Below are 16,285 nucleotides of genomic sequence, written 5' to 3'. Positions count from 1 at the left end.
CCAATATTCAAAGATGATATACCAATATTCAAAGATGATATACCAATACTCAAAGATGATACACCAATATTCAAAGATGATACACCAATATTCAAAGATGATATACCAATATTCAAAGATGATATACCAATACTCAAAGATGATATACCAATATTCAAAGATGATATACCAATATTCAAAGATGATATACCAATATTCAAAAGTCTGTTGGAAGTGATTTATAACTAGCTTTTAAGTTACACAGGAAAAATCATTTTCTTTATTAAATTCTCCCTTTGTGTGTGTGCAAAAAAAGAAAAAAAGTATTAGTCACGGGAGTTTCCAAACTTATTTCCAGTGACTTAAAACTCTTTTTGTTGTTGTTTTTGTTTTTGTTTGTTTGTTTGTTTGTTTATTTTTTTCAAGATGACAGGTTTTCTCTGTATAGCCCTGGCTGTCCTGGAACTCACTCTATAACCAGGTTGGCCTCAAACTCAGAAATCTGCCTGCCTCTGCCTCCCAAGTGCTGGGCGTGCCCCACCACTGCCCAGCTGACTTACAACTCTTTCCTAAGAGCTGCCGTTATTTAAGGAAGAATACCTTAACTAGACTCTGAATGAATTTCCAAATGCAAGCTGGGTAACAGTTCTGAAGGAAATGTCCCCAGACGGGACAGATGGTATCCATGTATTTTTATAAACATATTGTTGAGCATGCCAGGCTCCTAGTAAAATGGGGAAGAATCTGCCAGGCGCTGATGGCACACGCCTTTAATTGCAGCACTCAGAAGGCAGAGATAGACGGTTCTCTCTGAGTTCAAGGCCAGCCTGGTCTAGATAGTGAGTTCCAGGCCAGCCATGGCTACACAGAGAAACCCTGTGTCAAAGAAGAAGAGAGGAGGAGGAGGAAGAGGAGAAACACCTTTATCCTGTAGAAATGGATTCCCTGACATTTAGTAGGAAAGGCAAATGTAAAAAGGTACCTTTGCTAAGTGCTGCAATGAAAGGTTAGACCTAAGGATGTGCCTCAGTTGCAGAGTCCTTGTCAGTCATGTATTGCATTCAAACGGTGGCATGGTGGGTGGTAGATGGTCTCAATATTTTGTAGGTCAGCAGCCTACGTTGAGTGAGAGACGCAGGCTCAAAGGAACAGATACACTGCAGTCAAACTGGTTGGTTTTCCCTGTAGTTGCTACTAGTATAGGTCTGTGCCCTTAAGTAGATACAGGAAAACAGGGGAAAGTGAGGGTTCTTTTTGGTCATCACCCCACCACCCCTCACCCCTCATCCCCATATCTATGTTTATCCTTCCTTCCTTCCATCTGTCTGTCTGTCCTTCCTTCCTTCCTTTCTTTTATTTTGAGACAGGATCTTGCTCTATAGCCCAGGTCAATCTGTATTTATCCTGGGCTGACCTTGAACTCACAGTCCTCCTGACTTGGTTTTTTCCAATGCTGGGTTAAAGGCTCATGCCACCATACCAGGTTCCCAGACACTCTGTGCACTATGCTGTGTCATGCCTTCCTCCCATCTGCCTGTCACATCCACAGCTCTAATCCTTCATCGTTGCTGTCAGCACACGTATGATCTGATTCTGAATGAGCCAGCACTCATCCTACATGTGTCTGGTCACTCAGAGGCTGGCACTCTTAGCATCGGCTCCCTGTATGGTCTGTGTATTCCTTGGGTTTATTCTGTAAAATAGACCCCAACTTAGAGAACTTAAACTGTTTTTTTTCTTTGGCTTTGTTGTTTTTGAGACAGTTTCATATGGCCCAGGCTGGCTGGCCTTGAACTTGCTATGTGGCTGTGGATGACTTTGAACTCCTGATCCTAACTCTCCCTAATCCTGGGGCTACAGGAGTATAACACCAGGACCAGCTAGGATTAAACTACTGGAAAGTTTAGGCCCACGGTCCAGACCCTTGGGGGATTGGCTGTGTGTGGGACAGAACCTAACCCAGATGTGTGGGGTACAGCTTCAGCCACATCATGTGTTTTGGATGTTGGGTTCCCGAGGCCCATTCGCATTCAAGGGTTCTTGAGGTTTCTCCTAAGTGGGAGTCACACTCCAGCCTTTGCCTCCTCTCTGCCTGGGAGTCACCTCCTCCCCCCTCCTTGCTCTCTGCTCATCTCTTATGAGGTCTACCTACCCTGAGTGCCCTCTCTTCAGCCCTCAGCACCCACAATGTCGGTCTATGCGACCATCTTCCTTTCCTATCCTACATATCACCTCTAACACGTTTAGGGTGGACATGCCCTGCAAGTGTTACCAAGGAAAAACCTAAATAACCCCCCCTAATTTCAGTTGTTCTCATTTAACTTAAAAAACAACTCACTGTGAAGGTCACACAGTGTAGCAATGCAGTGTTGGTCTCCCAGTTATAGACGGCAACTGACCACTGAGTTGAGAATGGTTGCCTAGGTTACTTTTTTTTTTTTTTTTAAACATCTTGAAGACTGTTTCGACTGAAAGCACTCATCACTCCAGCCTTGGATGAGTGATTGGAGAGAATAAAGAGCCCTGCCTCTGTCTTCAGGCAGTGTTGCATACAGATATATGGGACCATTTGAAAACACTTTGGTTCAAAAGGATAATATGGGGTTAACTTGACCTAGAGCCCCCCCCCCCCTTTAAAATCACCTACAGCAGCGGTGACTACAATCATCAGACCATGAAATTAGCAAAAAGGGGCAAGCAAAAAGGGGCAGCACAGCCTAACCCTGAGTCCTGGAAGGTCCTGACTTTGTCACAGAAGACATGATCACCACTATCAGCCAGCTCTGAATTGAGAAGCATCTTTGGCCACTGAATAAAGATCTCTCTTGACAATGGCTTGTGGTAGTGGTGATGGTTATGTCAGGAACGTTTTTCCAAGTTTCCTAGGCTGTGTCTCTCTTCCCTGAACTAAAAGGCTGTGCTTCTCTCCCTTGGACTATAAATACCATGAAGGAAGGGCCCCTTGTTTTATCCACTGATGGGTTCCTACAGACTGGAACGGTTATAGCAATTACCAATGGTGGGACCAAAGGAAATATAAACTAATACTTGTGTGAGGGAACACTTGAATGGGGATCAAAAGGCCAGCCTTTGCTGGCAAGGAGATTCCCTCTAGCTGGGAAAGTGGCGTGCATACAGTTCAGTCTGAAGGCATTTAACGGCAGTATTTAAAACACTTGGAAATAGATGGGATCCAAATACTTGCAGGCATGTTGGCGAACTCCGCAAACCGACATAAACCCAAGCAAACCAAATAGGACCCAAATCCTCACTGAGTCAAAGCGGTCGTCTTGTCCCTCTTGCCTCACTGCGGAACTTTCCTCGATGCTTGGGGACCTCAGACTGAACAGCGACGTCTCCAAGGAGCTCGAAACCGCCACGTGCGGCAACCGTTGAGTCCGCGCTCCTGCACGGGGCGCTGTTCGCCCGTGCTGCGCTGAAAAGTCCCCTGATCTGCCCAGAAACTCGTGATGCTTACTCAGCCTCTTAACAGGATTGGCTGAGAGGAGAAGCGTAAACAAATAGCTTAAAAAGCTGGGTGCTACGGAAGAATAGGGAAGCCATCTCCTGCTTCAAAGGGAGTGCGGATTTGACTCTAGACAATCGCTACTGAGCGAGGCTTGTGGTGCAGACCATAACCCTTGCTTTTGGGAGCTGGTGGCAAGAGAAATACCAGTGCAAGGTCATGCCTTGATACTTGGGCTGTTGGTAGACAATAAGCTAGGTGGGGACAGATAGTAAAGTCAACCATGCCGCACTAAGCTGTTTAGACGGGCTTTTCCGTAAGTTACCGGCGTTTTGACTATGTAGAGCGGTGGGGCCCTTTACAGGCAATCCCGCGATCACGTGATACAGCAAAACAGGGCTGCTCCCAAAGTCAGGATGGAAGGGAAGCGCCTCAGTTTACTCTCCTATCTCAGACTCAGCTCAGAGTTCCTGAGGGTTCTGAGAAGCCCAGAGAGCCACATTCTGAAGTCCCCTGATGAAGATAAGTGAGGACACTTGGGTTCGTGGATGGAAGTGTTTTGATTTGTTTTCTTGGGGGGAAAAGAAATGCCAGAGAGGACTGGCTAGGGTGGCCCATGCAGGGAAGCCAGTTAGATGGGGTGGAAGGCATGCTGAGGAGCTAGGAAAGATTTGGTAAAACACAGAAGTCAGTAATTCAGAATGGTGAGGGGTGGGGGTGGGGGGTTGGAAGATGAGGGTATGTGTCGAGAAAGAGAAAGCTCTAAGCTGTTGTCACCACCTTGTCTTTCACCCCCATCACAGACTCTAACCCTTCGAAACTGTAAGGCCAATTAAATGGATTTTGTTTGTTTGCTTGTTTTAAAGACGGGGGGTCTTTGTGCAACAGTCTTGGCTGTCCTGGAACTGCTCTGTAGACCAGGCTGGCCTTGAGCTCACAGAGATCTGCTTACCTCTGTCTCCTGAGTGCTGGGACCAAAAGCCTGCACCCCCCCCCCCCACACACACACACACGCAGTTTAAGTGTTTCCTTTTCTTTTTTTTTTTTTTTTAAAGGTTTATTTATTATATGTAAGTACATTGTAGCTGTCTTCACTCCAGAAGAAGGCATCAGATCTTGTTACAGATGGTTGTGAGCCACTATGTGGTTGCTGGGATTGAACTCTGGACCTTCGGAAGAGCAGTCGGGTGCTCTTACCCACTGAGCCATCTCACCAGCCCGTGTTTCCTTTTCTAAATTGCTTTGGTCATCACATTTTGTCACAGCAATAGAAAAGTAGCCAATACCACCGGAAAGCAGCTTTAACTTATGAGCTATGTCTCCATTGCTGCAGCATCCTTTTTCCTGACCACGTAACACTGTTTCATGTGCATCATCTGATTCTTTGTTGTCAGGCACCAACGCTGTTACATGATATAAAGAAAACACTAGGATGAAAACAGCAAGCCGTGGCTCTACAGAGCAGCAAGTCAAACTTGGCTGACCCTGCAGAAGATTCACCAGCGGTCTGCTCATGCTTAGCTTTCATGCTCTTTGAACAAAGGAGCCCCTCCCCCATCTTTTGGAGACAGGATCTTATTAGGTACACTGTAGCCAATAATGAACCTGACCTTCCACTTCTCTGGCCTTCACCTCCCAAGTGCTGAGATTACAGGCATGCATGACCACACCCAGCTTTATGTGGTGCTAGGGATGGAAGGCAGGGCTCCATGCACGCTAGGCGAGCACACTGCCAACCTGGTTATATCCCCAGTCCAGAGCAAAGCCGCCGATATGACACGCTAGCTTAGGAAGTAGAAGAAAACATCTGGCAAGCACTCTGATGGCAGAACACAAGCAAAGCTGTAAATGCTACAAGTCATTTTTTCCTTCCAAAAGAGCCTTTCCAAACTCCATAAACTCCTCTTTGCCAAGCCTTTGTCACTGCAGCCCCAGAAACAAATTAAATGAAGTTTCTTGGGATGTTCCAGGATAGGAAGCTGAGCTCCTAGGACCTAATTCCATGTCTTTTTACATCAGCTTCTGGTCCCTCCAATGCCTGCAGATTCTATACTTTAGATTGCCTGTTAGACTTTGTATGTAAAGACTGTGATCACAGAAGAGTTTTGTGTGTATGTGTGTGTGTTCACTTCCAGGGCTTTAATTTTCAAATGGTTGCCACTAAACAGGTGCTCTGAACCGAAGTCACTTGAAGGTGCCTTTCTGGAGACAGACCCACCCATTCACTCTACCCAGATGGTCAAGTTCTTAGGTAACTGATCCACACCTTACTTTTCATATAAGTAATTCATGCTGCCTTTGATCTCATGACCCTCCTTCTCTGACATTTTTGGGACCTGCTACCATCTCTGAAACTTCAAGGGCTTTGTGGCATGCAAGTGAGACCAACCCACCTATAGGTTAACTCTTTATTGGACAAGTTAACAAAAGCAGTTCAGTCAAAAAGATCAAAGCCCATGTCGTCTTTGGCCAGCTTGGAACTGGTCCTAGTTCCAGGACATCCAGGGCGACACAAGAAACCCTATCTTGAAAAACCAAAAAAGAAATACAGAATCTTGGACACTGCCCCCATTTCATTGAATCATAAACCACATATTAACAAAAAGCTTGGCTTTCTTTTGATATAGGGTCTCCTGTAGAATCAACTGGTGATGTAGCTGAGAGCGATCCTGAACTTCTGGCCCACCCGCCTCCTCCTGTGTGCTAGGATTTTTTGGGATGCACCACCACGCAGTTGATGCAGTCTGGGGTTCAAGCCCAGGGCTTTGTGCATGCTAGGCAAGCACTCTATAACCTGAGCTACACCCCCTGAGTCTGAGGATTTTCAGTGCCTAGTAAAGTTAAGTAGCACACTATTCTATACCGTGGGGGAAGAGTTACCACATTAACAGAGGGTAGATCTATAACATAGCTGAAGCCAGTGGTTTCTGAAAAGGTTCTCCACTTTTCAAAACTACTATACAAACTGCATAAAACTTATTTCACTACCTGGATTTCTCTCAGCATGCAAGATCCCTTCACCTAAAATCATTTTCTGCGGAGTAAATTACCAGGCTTCCTTAAAGCAAGGCACGGGCAAGTTAGTGCAGTTAAGTACTCGGAGCTGGGCCAAGTCAAGCTTTCACCCAGCTGGGTCACGTCTGGGACCGCCCAGGTCCTTGGAAGCGCTGAGCAACCAGTACAAGCTTCTGGGGGGTTGATGGGTGGGTGTGGGGTGCTGGATGTGGGGTGCCTTATGCCACCGGCCCCGAGATGGGCTCTTAAAAAGTGGTTGGCGGCTTTCCCGCCGCGGATCGCTTATTTTTAAGGCTTGAAGACGCAGAACTGACGGAACTGTTTTGGAGGGGCCATATCGGGGATCTCGGCGAGGCAGCAGCACCGCGGAGCAAACAGCAAAACACCGAACAGTCGGGACGGCCCTACGCGACCTTCGAACTCTGACCCCGCGCCTTTCTCCTCCGCGCTTCCGCGTGCAGCTTCCGCTCCCGCTCCTCCGGGAACAGGCGGCCTCCCCCTCCCCTAAGGGCGGGGCTCTAAGGCCGTCAGTTATGGGCGGTGCTCGTTTGAGGCGGGTCTCGCGAGGGCGGGATTTAAAGAGGCATTCTCGATTGGGCTGTCGGGCAGAGGCGGGGTCTGCAGGGTCTGGGTTGGGCGGGGCTGGGAGTTCGTAACCGCCTCTGGGTAACAGGACTCCGGCGATCAAACCTCCGGAGGCCGGGAGAGGCCTGCGGGCTCGCCGCACATCCCGGATCTGGAGTATCCCTGGCAGGAGCGGAGTCAGAGGGGCTGCTAAGAACTTGCGAACTTGGAATAGAAGATCCCGGAACCCGGTAGTAAAATCGGAAAGTCCCGGATCGCGGAACGTAGCTCGCGGAGCGGACTCCACACGGAGACCGGAGGCCGGATCGCTGCACCGCGGGACGGGACAGAGTGATGTCGGGCCGTGGCGCGGGCGGGTTCCCGCTGCCCCCGCTGAGCCCCGGCGGCGGCGCCGTTGCCGCGGCCCTTGGTGCGCCGCCTCCGCCTGCGGGACCCGGAATGCTGCCCAACCCGGCGCTCAGGGGCCCGGGGCCTTCTGGAGGCATGGGGGTACCGGGGGCCGCCGCCTTCCGCCCCATGGGCCCCGCTGGCCCCGCGGCGCAGTACCAGGTGAGAAAGGCAGGCGAGCGGCGCCGCGAGGGCGCTGGGTCGGTCTCCCTAGGGCCTCAGGTGAGGACAGGCGGCCCAGGGGACACTGCAGGAGGAACTGTCGAGGGCTGGTGGCGGGCAGGCCAGAGTCCCCTTGGTTAGTGGCTCGGGTTGGAGGCAGTGTTGGGGAGAGGGTGAAAGCCCTCTGCCGTGGAGGGCTTGAGCAGTTAGAAGAGTCCCGGGGCTTGTTGACACCGAGTAACTTAGAGATGGAGGCTTCGTGATATCTAGAGAATTGTGGGCAATCAGGTTGAAAAGTGGAAGGCAGGTCCCGGAGTAGAGGTGAGGGAGTGACCCAGGCTGTGGTGAGGACATTTTGGAGGAGGATCGTTAGTGAGAAAACAGGGTTACTCTCTTTCTTTGGCCTCGGTCTCACTGCATCTTTGCCTTGGCTTTTTTTTTTTTTTTTTTTTTTTTTTTTTTTTTTTCTTCCTAGTTGGGAACTGGCAGAGCGTTAGTTATGTCAGAGATGGCTCCCAGCTGCTCAAGTTGAGGAGGAAGGAAGCCAGGCTTCCTACGAAATGGGAGACTAAAGAGATTGGGCCCAGATAACTCCAGGATAGATTAGAAATAGCTGTGGCCAGGTCTGAAGAAAGCCCAATCCCATTAACAGACCATTCTAGATCTCCTCTGTACTGGGCTTTCCTTTTGATGTCAGTGTCCAGTCAAGTCTGGAGGAGCGGGGAGGCTTTGTGGAGTCCTGCTGGTCTTGAGCTGCACAGGGTACTGCCCTGGCCCCTCTGGCTTGGCAGAGAGCGGTCTCAGGTTGCAGCAGCAAAGGCCATTGACAAGCAGAGACAAGATCCCGTGGTCAGTGCGTTGGGAACGCAGCCTGATTCTGCATGTGGGGCTCCTCATTCCCCAGTGCTCTGGTTTAAGTGGCTCCAGAATGTTTGGGAATTGTGTTTTGCTTTTGCATTTTGGTGCTGAGCATGGAATCCAGGCAGGTTTTGCACGTGGCAGGCAATTGCTGTATGAGGGGGCTGCACCTCCTTTCCCAGAGTGCCTGGGGATTGTGTCCATCCTTCTCCCACATCTTTGTCACTTGTTTTTTGAAAGTCCAGGCTGGCTGTGTAGCCACTTTGAACTCTTTCTCTCAAGTGCTGGCATTATAGTCACACACTATCACACCCAACCTCTCTTTCCTTATCCCTCAGGTTCCTGACAAGGCCATGTCTTTCAACCCATGTGCTACAGAAGTGCGAAGGTGCGCACTGTAGCTTACCCTGTTTCCTGCTGGTGTCTCTAGGTAGAAGTCTCAGAAGAAGATCTTCATGGTGCATGCATATTCCACCCAGGAATCAGATTTCTAAGGAGATACCTAACTGGGGGGCTGGGGTGGGGATAATTGACCCCCTTCATTTCAACTTCTATCTAAAAAGAAAATGACGAGTTTGGGTATGAACAGAGATAGACTTGGTTCCAAGCTGGGGTTTATCTTTGCCATGTGGCTTTCTTTGGAGATTCATGGGCCTGGTATATCACTGATGGTTCTCCGCATCAGCCCTTGGCCCTGCTTGCTTAGAGCTCATCTGGAAGCTTCCTACAGGCACAGGGGATATCTGTTCAGTTGGTTGGTTTTCCAAGTCTCTCTCTATAGCCCTGGCTGTCCAGTAACTCACTATGTAGACCTGTTTCCTTGGAAAGCAGCTGATAGAGAATGTGCCGTTGGGAAAGCCCCCGCTAAAGATGGGAAGATGGAATCCTGCATATTTTGTAGAGTGGACTGCGGCCAGGCTGGTCAGCCGAATGGCTGCAGCTACTAGTTGTGAGAAAGGAGATGGCCTTGAATGTGGGCATCCCATACCAGCTATGCTGCCGCCTCCTCCTCCTCCTCCTCCTCCTCCTCCTCCAGGAAAGGGCAGGGGAAAGGAAGAAGAACCCAGTTAACATTGGTTGAGTTTGAAGGAGATCCCGCTTGCTTCTTCCCATGTCCAAGTGCCCAAATTCCAGAAAGTCTTGGGGTCTGAGGACAGCGGGGCTCCTGGTTAGAGAGTTCTTGGGGTGAGCAGGAAGAACAAAGATTTGTATGCTCAAGGTGAGCATATTGGGGAGCCTGCTGACATAAAGTAACAGCCCACCTACCTCTAGAGGGTTTTTCTAGTTTTGGAGTATAGTTACCCTGGAGGGCTTAACTAAACCTAGTGTGCATTATTGCTGGGTTCATTTAGTTCAGAGTTTAAAATAACTCTGTTCATAGGGTCAGGGTATGTCCCTCAAACGAGGCTCTTAGGTTCAGGCAGCTATCAGAAGGACCAGGGCTACAGACTTGGAGCGGAGCAGAGCATGCTTACTTGAGCCCTACATTCTTTTTTTTCTTTTCTTTTTTCTTTTTTTTTAATTTAATATTTTATTTATTTATTTAATGTATATGAGTACACTGTAGCTGTACAGATGGTTGTGGGCCATTATGTAGTTGCTGGAGCCCTACATTCTTAACCCAGAGATGGCAGAATCAGGTCTAGCCTACTTCCCTTGTCTTGGTGGTTATAAAATCAAGCCGAGAATGTGGGGTTGGTGCTTGACCAAGTGGAAGTTACTGCATTCTGGTGTTCTGCGGATGTAAGCAGGCCTGCTTACCCCCATGGTGGAGCAGGCGGGCAGAGAGGCTGAGAATCTGTGGTGGCAACTTTGTTTTGTTTTTAAGTAGGAGTTACTAGCCCTTCAAAGCCCAGGTGTAGAGCTTGACAAAGAGGAAAGTAGGACTTGAATTGTGAGCAGCCTTCCCCTGAGGCTGTGGGTGAGCTAGGGGCTGGAGCCTGAGCCCCAGAAGTCGGGAGCAGATGTCTGGGTGGGGCCTATTCCAGGCCTGCCTGGGCTGCCTTGCCTTGGGATTTCCTGGAGTGCTCAGCTGTACTACAGGCTTTATGAACCTCAGTGGAGAGCTTTTGGGGGACTAGAGCACCTCAGATTATATCTGCAGTGACTCTAGGAAAACCTCAAGTCTGGAGTGATGATGGGGGTCTTATAGTTGTGGCCACCTGAGGTTTTTCTTCTGTCCCCTCCCCCCTTCTATAATCTCTTGCTCTTGCTTATTAGGGCAGAGAAACAGGCTGTCTTCTGCCTTTCAGCAGCTTTGATGAATTTCTTCCTGATGAAGAGAGGCTGTGGCAGGACTCCCAAGGTCCCAGGGTCTCCCACTTTTAACTCCTCAGTTGCCACTGTCATCTTGCCCTGCTTCTTTCCCCTTCCCCCTCCCCTGTCTCTGGGTCATGAGTCTGACTCCTTAGTGCTGGGTAAAGACAGCAGAGACTCGTCTCCAGGGTGCTTGGGGGGGGGGTTGGGGGGGTCCTTTAACTCAGTGTGAATCTCCACCCAGGCTGGCCCGGTTGTCTGGTTGTACTGATTGATTGCATAACCTGGGCCCCGGGGCCAGCCCTGTGAAGCTGCCAGGGACAGTGTGTGCAAGGCAGAGCTGCCAAACAGGCCTTTCGGGCCGCAGCTCTGTGGATGAGTTGGGAGGTGGAGGGCTCCCAGGAAACGGCAGAAACCTGGGCCTTGGATGGGAAGTCAAGGCTGCTTGTGCCACCCAGACTGATGCTGCTGCTGCTGCTGACTCTGTGTTCTTGCCTCCCGGGACCGTCGCATGCTGCAGCAGGGGATGGCTAGGGTTAAGTTGAACCAGCAGCGGCCTGGCTGCCAGGTGGTGCAGAGACCATGGGCAGAGCCCAGATGTTGACTGTTCGCATTCCCACGGCCACCCAAGAACCATAATTTCTTTTTTTGAGTCTTTTGACATAGAGATAGGGCCATGGCAGTGGGGGAGAGGGTGGAATGGGGGAGGGGACAATGGGTCCAGGTTGTGTTAGGGGCCATATGGTGACCAGATGGTGTCTGTACTCTCTTGAGGCCATCCCCACAAGTTGTGACATGGCCGAGCCATCCTATTGTACCTGCTCACCTGGGGTGCTGCGGCCTAATGGGCTTGCTATCCCTACTGCCACCAGGCAGCAGACTTTACTTAGCCTCCTGGACTCCCCTGGGTTGCTATGCATTGCCTTTGGTCTCCCGAGTAATGTTTTTCCTTCAGGATGGGAAAAGGAAGAAGGGGTCTTTAGTGGGCTATCTAAGGACTATAAATACCTTGAAGCTGGCTGATCCCAGGGTGCAGGACATAGCATACTGGAGCTGGAAAGGTGTTGATAAGTACGAAAAAATTCCCCAGGCCCTTCCTTCTGCAAGAGGTACTCTCCTCCCACCCATGGTCTCTGGCTGCCTCATTTGTTGGCACGGCTGCCAGGGCGGTTGCAGGGGCGGGGCAGATGTAGCTTAAAAGCTGGGCTCAGGCTCCTGTTCCCCTTTGTTCCTGGTCTCCCCATTTGAGAGAGATGATGGAGGGTATGGGCTATGGACCTCGGAGGGCTCCGCCACTGACCTGTGTCCCTCCAATGTTCCACTTTGCTCAGCGTCCTGGCATGCCACCAGGAAGCAGGATGCCCATGGCTGGCTTGCAGGTGGGACCTCCAGCCGGTTCCCCATTCGGCACAGCTGCTCCACTCCGACCTGGCATGCCACCTACCATGATGGATCCATTCCGAAAACGCCTGCTTGTGCCTCAGGCCCAGCCCCCGATGCCTGCCCAGCGCCGAGGGTAAGCCTGTTTCTCATACCTTGCCTATCTTGTCTCAGGTGGTGAGTTTCTCTATCTTGGCCATTTGGGAGAGGGTTATGAAGATCGTGAGTTTGGACCGTTAACCTCTCAAATGGGTTTCTGTTTTCCTACTAGGTTAAAAAGGAGGAAGATGGCAGATAAGGTTCTACCTCAGCGAGTGAGTGTGTTGGGAGGCCTGCCCAGGTCTGGCTGGCCAGGGTGGGAGTCCTGGAGTGGGGAAGGAGGGGAGGATGGTAGAACTAGAGCTGATGAAACAAGCTATCGGATTTCTCAACCTGCAGATCCGGGAGCTTGTCCCAGAGTCTCAGGCATACATGGATCTTTTAGCTTTCGAGAGGAAGCTGGATCAGACCATCGCTCGCAAGCGGATGGAGATTCAAGAGGCCATCAAGAAGCCTCTGACGGTACATACTACCCCAAGTTCTCCCAAACTGTTTTCCTTCCTGGACTTGTTTTCTAGGGATGAGCTTGGGCTTGAGCAGTACTTCTCACAGGGAGCTGCCCACCAGTGGCGCACACACTCACTTTAACATGCTTTGAATTGGTGTCTTGCTATATATGGCTACTCACTCAGTCCTCCTGCCTCTCGTTCTTCCTCTTCAGCAAAAACGAAAACTTCGCATCTATATTTCCAATACATTCAGCCCCAGCAAGGTGGATGGAGATAATGCGGGAACTGCGGGGACCCCTGGGGGAACCCCGGCAGCAGACAAGGTGGCCTCCTGGGAGCTTCGAGTAGAGGGGAAACTGCTGGATGATGTGAGTTGGGAGGGGAGAAGGCCTGTGTGAACTTAGACTGAGGACAGATGTGAGCGTTCTTTCAGAGGTCCTAGCCTAGGGAAAGGACTAATCTATCCAGTTAGAGGTTAGGCTTGCTGGGGTGGTTACCTCTATGCTGGGGATCAAACTCTGGCCCTCACACATACTAGAGTGAACATCTGTAGTTACTACAGCTTTCCTGTAGATGGCAGTCAGGTGTCTCGGATTCACAGTCCCTCATTGGTTGGCTGTGGGGCTCATGAAGTGCCCTTTTCCTGTCACTTTGCTCAAATTTTGAATGCTACTTCAGGGCCCAAGACTGGACCTTGAGCTTCATGATTGAATCATTTCTTCTGATTGATAAATTCAGCAGCACACCCATCTTATGTAGCTCTTTCCACTCCCAGCCTAGCAAACAGAAGAGAAAGTTCTCATCATTCTTTAAGAGCCTGGTGATTGAGTTGGACAAGGAACTGTATGGGCCTGACAACCATCTGGTGGAGGTAAGAATGGCTCTGGAGTCTGGGAGGGACAAGCTGCCAGGTGACAGAGCAGATCATCAGTGTGTGCTGGTAGAGTGCCGTAGCCTATCTGCTAGTGATGAACTAACTCTGCTGTTCTCTGCCCCACAGTGGCATCGGATGCCCACCACGCAGGAAACAGATGGCTTTCAGGTGAAACGGCCAGGAGATCTCAATGTCAAGTGCACCCTTCTGCTCATGCTGGATCATCAGGTGACAGTTGTCTAGGCTCACAATTGGGGCCACAGGTTTCATGCAGGGAAGGGGTGCAGGGTCCTCTTAACTCAGCAGTTCTCAACCTGTGGGTCATGTCCCTTTTGGGGAGGGTGTCAAGTGGCCATTTTACAGGGGTCACCTAAGACCATTGGGACACAGATATTTACAATTCATAACAGTAGCAAAACTAGAGTTATGAAGTAAGAAAAATGATTTTATGGTATGGTTAGGAAGGTTAAGAACCACTGTTCTAGCCCCATCATATTCTGTTTCTGCACAAGAATCTTTGTTGACTCCTGTCCATTCCCAGCCTCCTCAGTATAAACTGGACCCCCGCCTGGCGAGGTTGCTGGGAGTACACACACAGACCAGGGCGGCCATCATGCAGGCACTGTGGCTTTACATCAAACACAACCAGCTGCAGGACGGCCACGAGCGCGAGTACATCAACTGCAATCGCTACTTCCGCCAGGTCAGCTGGGTTACGGGCTTCTTCTCTCAATCCTTGGCTCAACTGCTCTGGAACCCTAGTGTTTAGCCATCTTTGACTGCTGTCTCCTGGCCCTCAGGCATCACCGTGCCTTTGATGCTCTTTCCAGATCTTCAGTTGTGGCCGACTCCGTTTCTCCGAGATTCCCATGAAGCTGGCTGGATTGCTGCAGCATCCAGACCCCATTGTTATTAATCATGTCATTAGGTAAATAGAAGAGAAATGAGATGGCCCTTGGAAAACAGAATTCACCCTGAAACCTTACTCATAGGATAGACTTGGTGGTTGGGATGAACATAGCCATGTTTCCCCATGCTCTTCTGTGCTGCCTGCAGTGTGGATCCTAATGACCAAAAGAAGACAGCCTGCTATGACATTGATGTAGAGGTCGATGACCCACTGAAGGCCCAGATGAGCAACTTCCTGGCCTCTACCACCAACCAGCAGGAGATTGCCTCTCTAGACGTCAAGGTGAGTCCTCTGGGGCCAGAGTGAGGGTGAGTTGGTCTGTCCGTTTCACCCAGCACACTGACAGGACCTCAGACCCTAGGGCTGGAGCACATTTGACACAGACACCCCTTCTCCAGATCCATGAGACCATTGAGTCCATCAACCAGCTAAAGACCCAGAGGGATTTCATGCTTAGCTTTAGCACTGAGCCCCAGGACTTCATCCAGGAGTGGCTCCGTTCCCAACGCCGAGACCTCAAGGTATACTTCTTGTTTTTGAAGGGCATCTTACCCATGGAACACACTGGGTGAAAATTTTTCTACCCCATGTCTCAGGTAGACTGACTCAGGCAGGAGTGGGAATCATGCCACACCTTACTCTTTATAGATTATCACAGATGTGATTGGAAACCCTGAGGAGGAAAGACGAGCTGCTTTCTACCACCAGCCCTGGGCTCAGGAAGCAGTGGGGAGGCACATCTTTGCCAAGGTGAGGCTTTGCCATTTTGGCCTCCGATTTTCTTGAGAAGCTGAAGCCCGAGGCATACTTTGTCTTCTTCTTCAGGTGCAGCAGCGAAGGCAGGAACTGGAACAGGTGCTGGGAATTCGTCTGACCTAACCGCTCAGGGATTGCTTCCTTCTTTTCTCCCCTGCCCTGGAACCTGGCAGGAGCCCGGCCTTTTGGTTCTGGCTTGGGTTGCAGACATGTAGGATGGAGTGGGGTGTTTCCTGTCACCCTCCACTCCCCAGCTTTAGTTTCATAAATGTAGTTCTAGATTCCTCACTGCTTGGTCCCCAAAGCCTTATTACTGACCTTTTAGCGCTGGCTTTAATTGGGTTCGCCCTGTGCTGCCTCAGCCCCCTGCAGGCAGGCAGGCAGGCCGGAGTAGGACTGCTGGAGGCTGTGCTTTAACTTTGTAACAGACATTTCCAAACCAAAGGCTGCTGGGTTTGCATGTTTACAGGCTCCACCCTAGGGCCAGTGCCAGAGCTGGCTTTGGGGAGCTGGGCAAGGAAGAGGAGGCCCAGCCTAGACTCTTCTTGGCCTTTCTAACCAAAGTTCTTTGCCATTCCTACAAGCCCAGCCCTGCTGCTGGTTTGTCCTTCTTTTTGGGTATTTGCACTATTTGGGGAGCAGGTTTTTCTATGTGGGAGCCACTTTTTTTGTACAGAGGTAATGGGGTTTTTCAGGGAGTCCATTCGGTGCCTCCTTCCTTTTCTTTTCTTAATCTATGCAAGCGGCTGCAGCCGCCATCATCTCCTGGGACGCCACGGGGCTGCCCACCCGTAGCTGCTTGGGCAGGGGGCGGTAGAATCTCCTGAGGGTGGGAATGAGCCAGTTCTCTAACCCAGCTACATTAGGGGTGGGGGTGTGTGTGTGTGCGTGCTGCAGGGGAAGGGGAAAGCTGGAGGATTGTTGTTACCTTTTGCAGTTTGTCTTAAAGAGGGTGGGCCTAAGGCTTGGCAAATGCCACTTCTGGCAAACTTGGAAAATTCCAAATAAATCTTTTTGTTTATTGGTGGTGCCCAGACCTGGTCATTGAACAGTACAACTGCGTATTAACAAACTGGAGTTGTAGAGTTTATTATCGCACAGACCTTTAT

At 50.3% G+C, this 16,285-nt stretch overlaps 2 protein-coding genes across 2 annotated transcripts in view; one reads left to right on the top strand and one right to left on the bottom strand.

Moving 5' to 3' along the window:
• LOC110332722 (intercellular adhesion molecule 2) overlaps positions 1-3,317 on the bottom strand; it is a 9,389-nt gene extending 6,072 nt beyond the window's left edge. Inside the window, exon 1 of the mRNA XM_021214061.1 lies at positions 3,252-3,317. The gene's annotated coding sequence lies outside the window, so the exon portion shown is untranslated. The remainder of the gene's footprint in view (positions 1-3,251) is intronic.
• Positions 3,318-7,136: 3,819 nt separating this feature from the next.
• Smarcd2 (SWI/SNF related, matrix associated, actin dependent regulator of chromatin, subfamily d, member 2) lies at positions 7,137-16,212 on the top strand. Its single transcript, XM_021211813.2, has 13 exons — positions 7,137-7,594; positions 12,040-12,224; positions 12,360-12,402; positions 12,527-12,649; positions 12,849-13,004; positions 13,412-13,507; positions 13,637-13,738; positions 14,052-14,213; positions 14,341-14,438; positions 14,567-14,702; positions 14,819-14,941; positions 15,069-15,170; positions 15,246-16,212. The coding sequence occupies exons 1-13, from the start codon at positions 7,379-7,381 to the stop codon at positions 15,297-15,299; spliced, it is 1,596 nt and encodes a 531-aa protein (XP_021067472.1). The 5' UTR covers positions 7,137-7,378; the 3' UTR covers positions 15,300-16,212.
• The last annotated feature ends 73 nt before the right edge of the window (positions 16,213-16,285 follow it).

Source organism: Mus pahari, chromosome 14, assembly GCF_900095145.1.
Source record: "Mus pahari chromosome 14, PAHARI_EIJ_v1.1, whole genome shotgun sequence".
Lineage (NCBI taxonomy): Eukaryota > Metazoa > Chordata > Mammalia > Rodentia > Muridae > Mus > Mus pahari.
The sequence above is the reverse complement of the archived record's forward strand: the minus strand, read 5'-3'. Positions and strand labels throughout refer to the sequence as shown.

Bases quoted from the DNA above. Each gene is read 5' to 3' on its own strand.
- Smarcd2 (XM_021211813.2), top strand. From the start codon at position 7,379: ATGTCGGGCCGTGGCGCGGGCGGGTTCCCGCTGCCCCCGCTGAGCCCC. The intron at 12,650-12,848 runs GTACATACTACC...CTTCCTCTTCAG, and splicing joins CCATCAAGAAGCCTCTGACG to CAAAAACGAAAACTTCGCAT. The intron at 13,739-14,051 runs GTGACAGTTGTC...GTCCATTCCCAG, and splicing joins TGCTCATGCTGGATCATCAG to CCTCCTCAGTATAAACTGGA.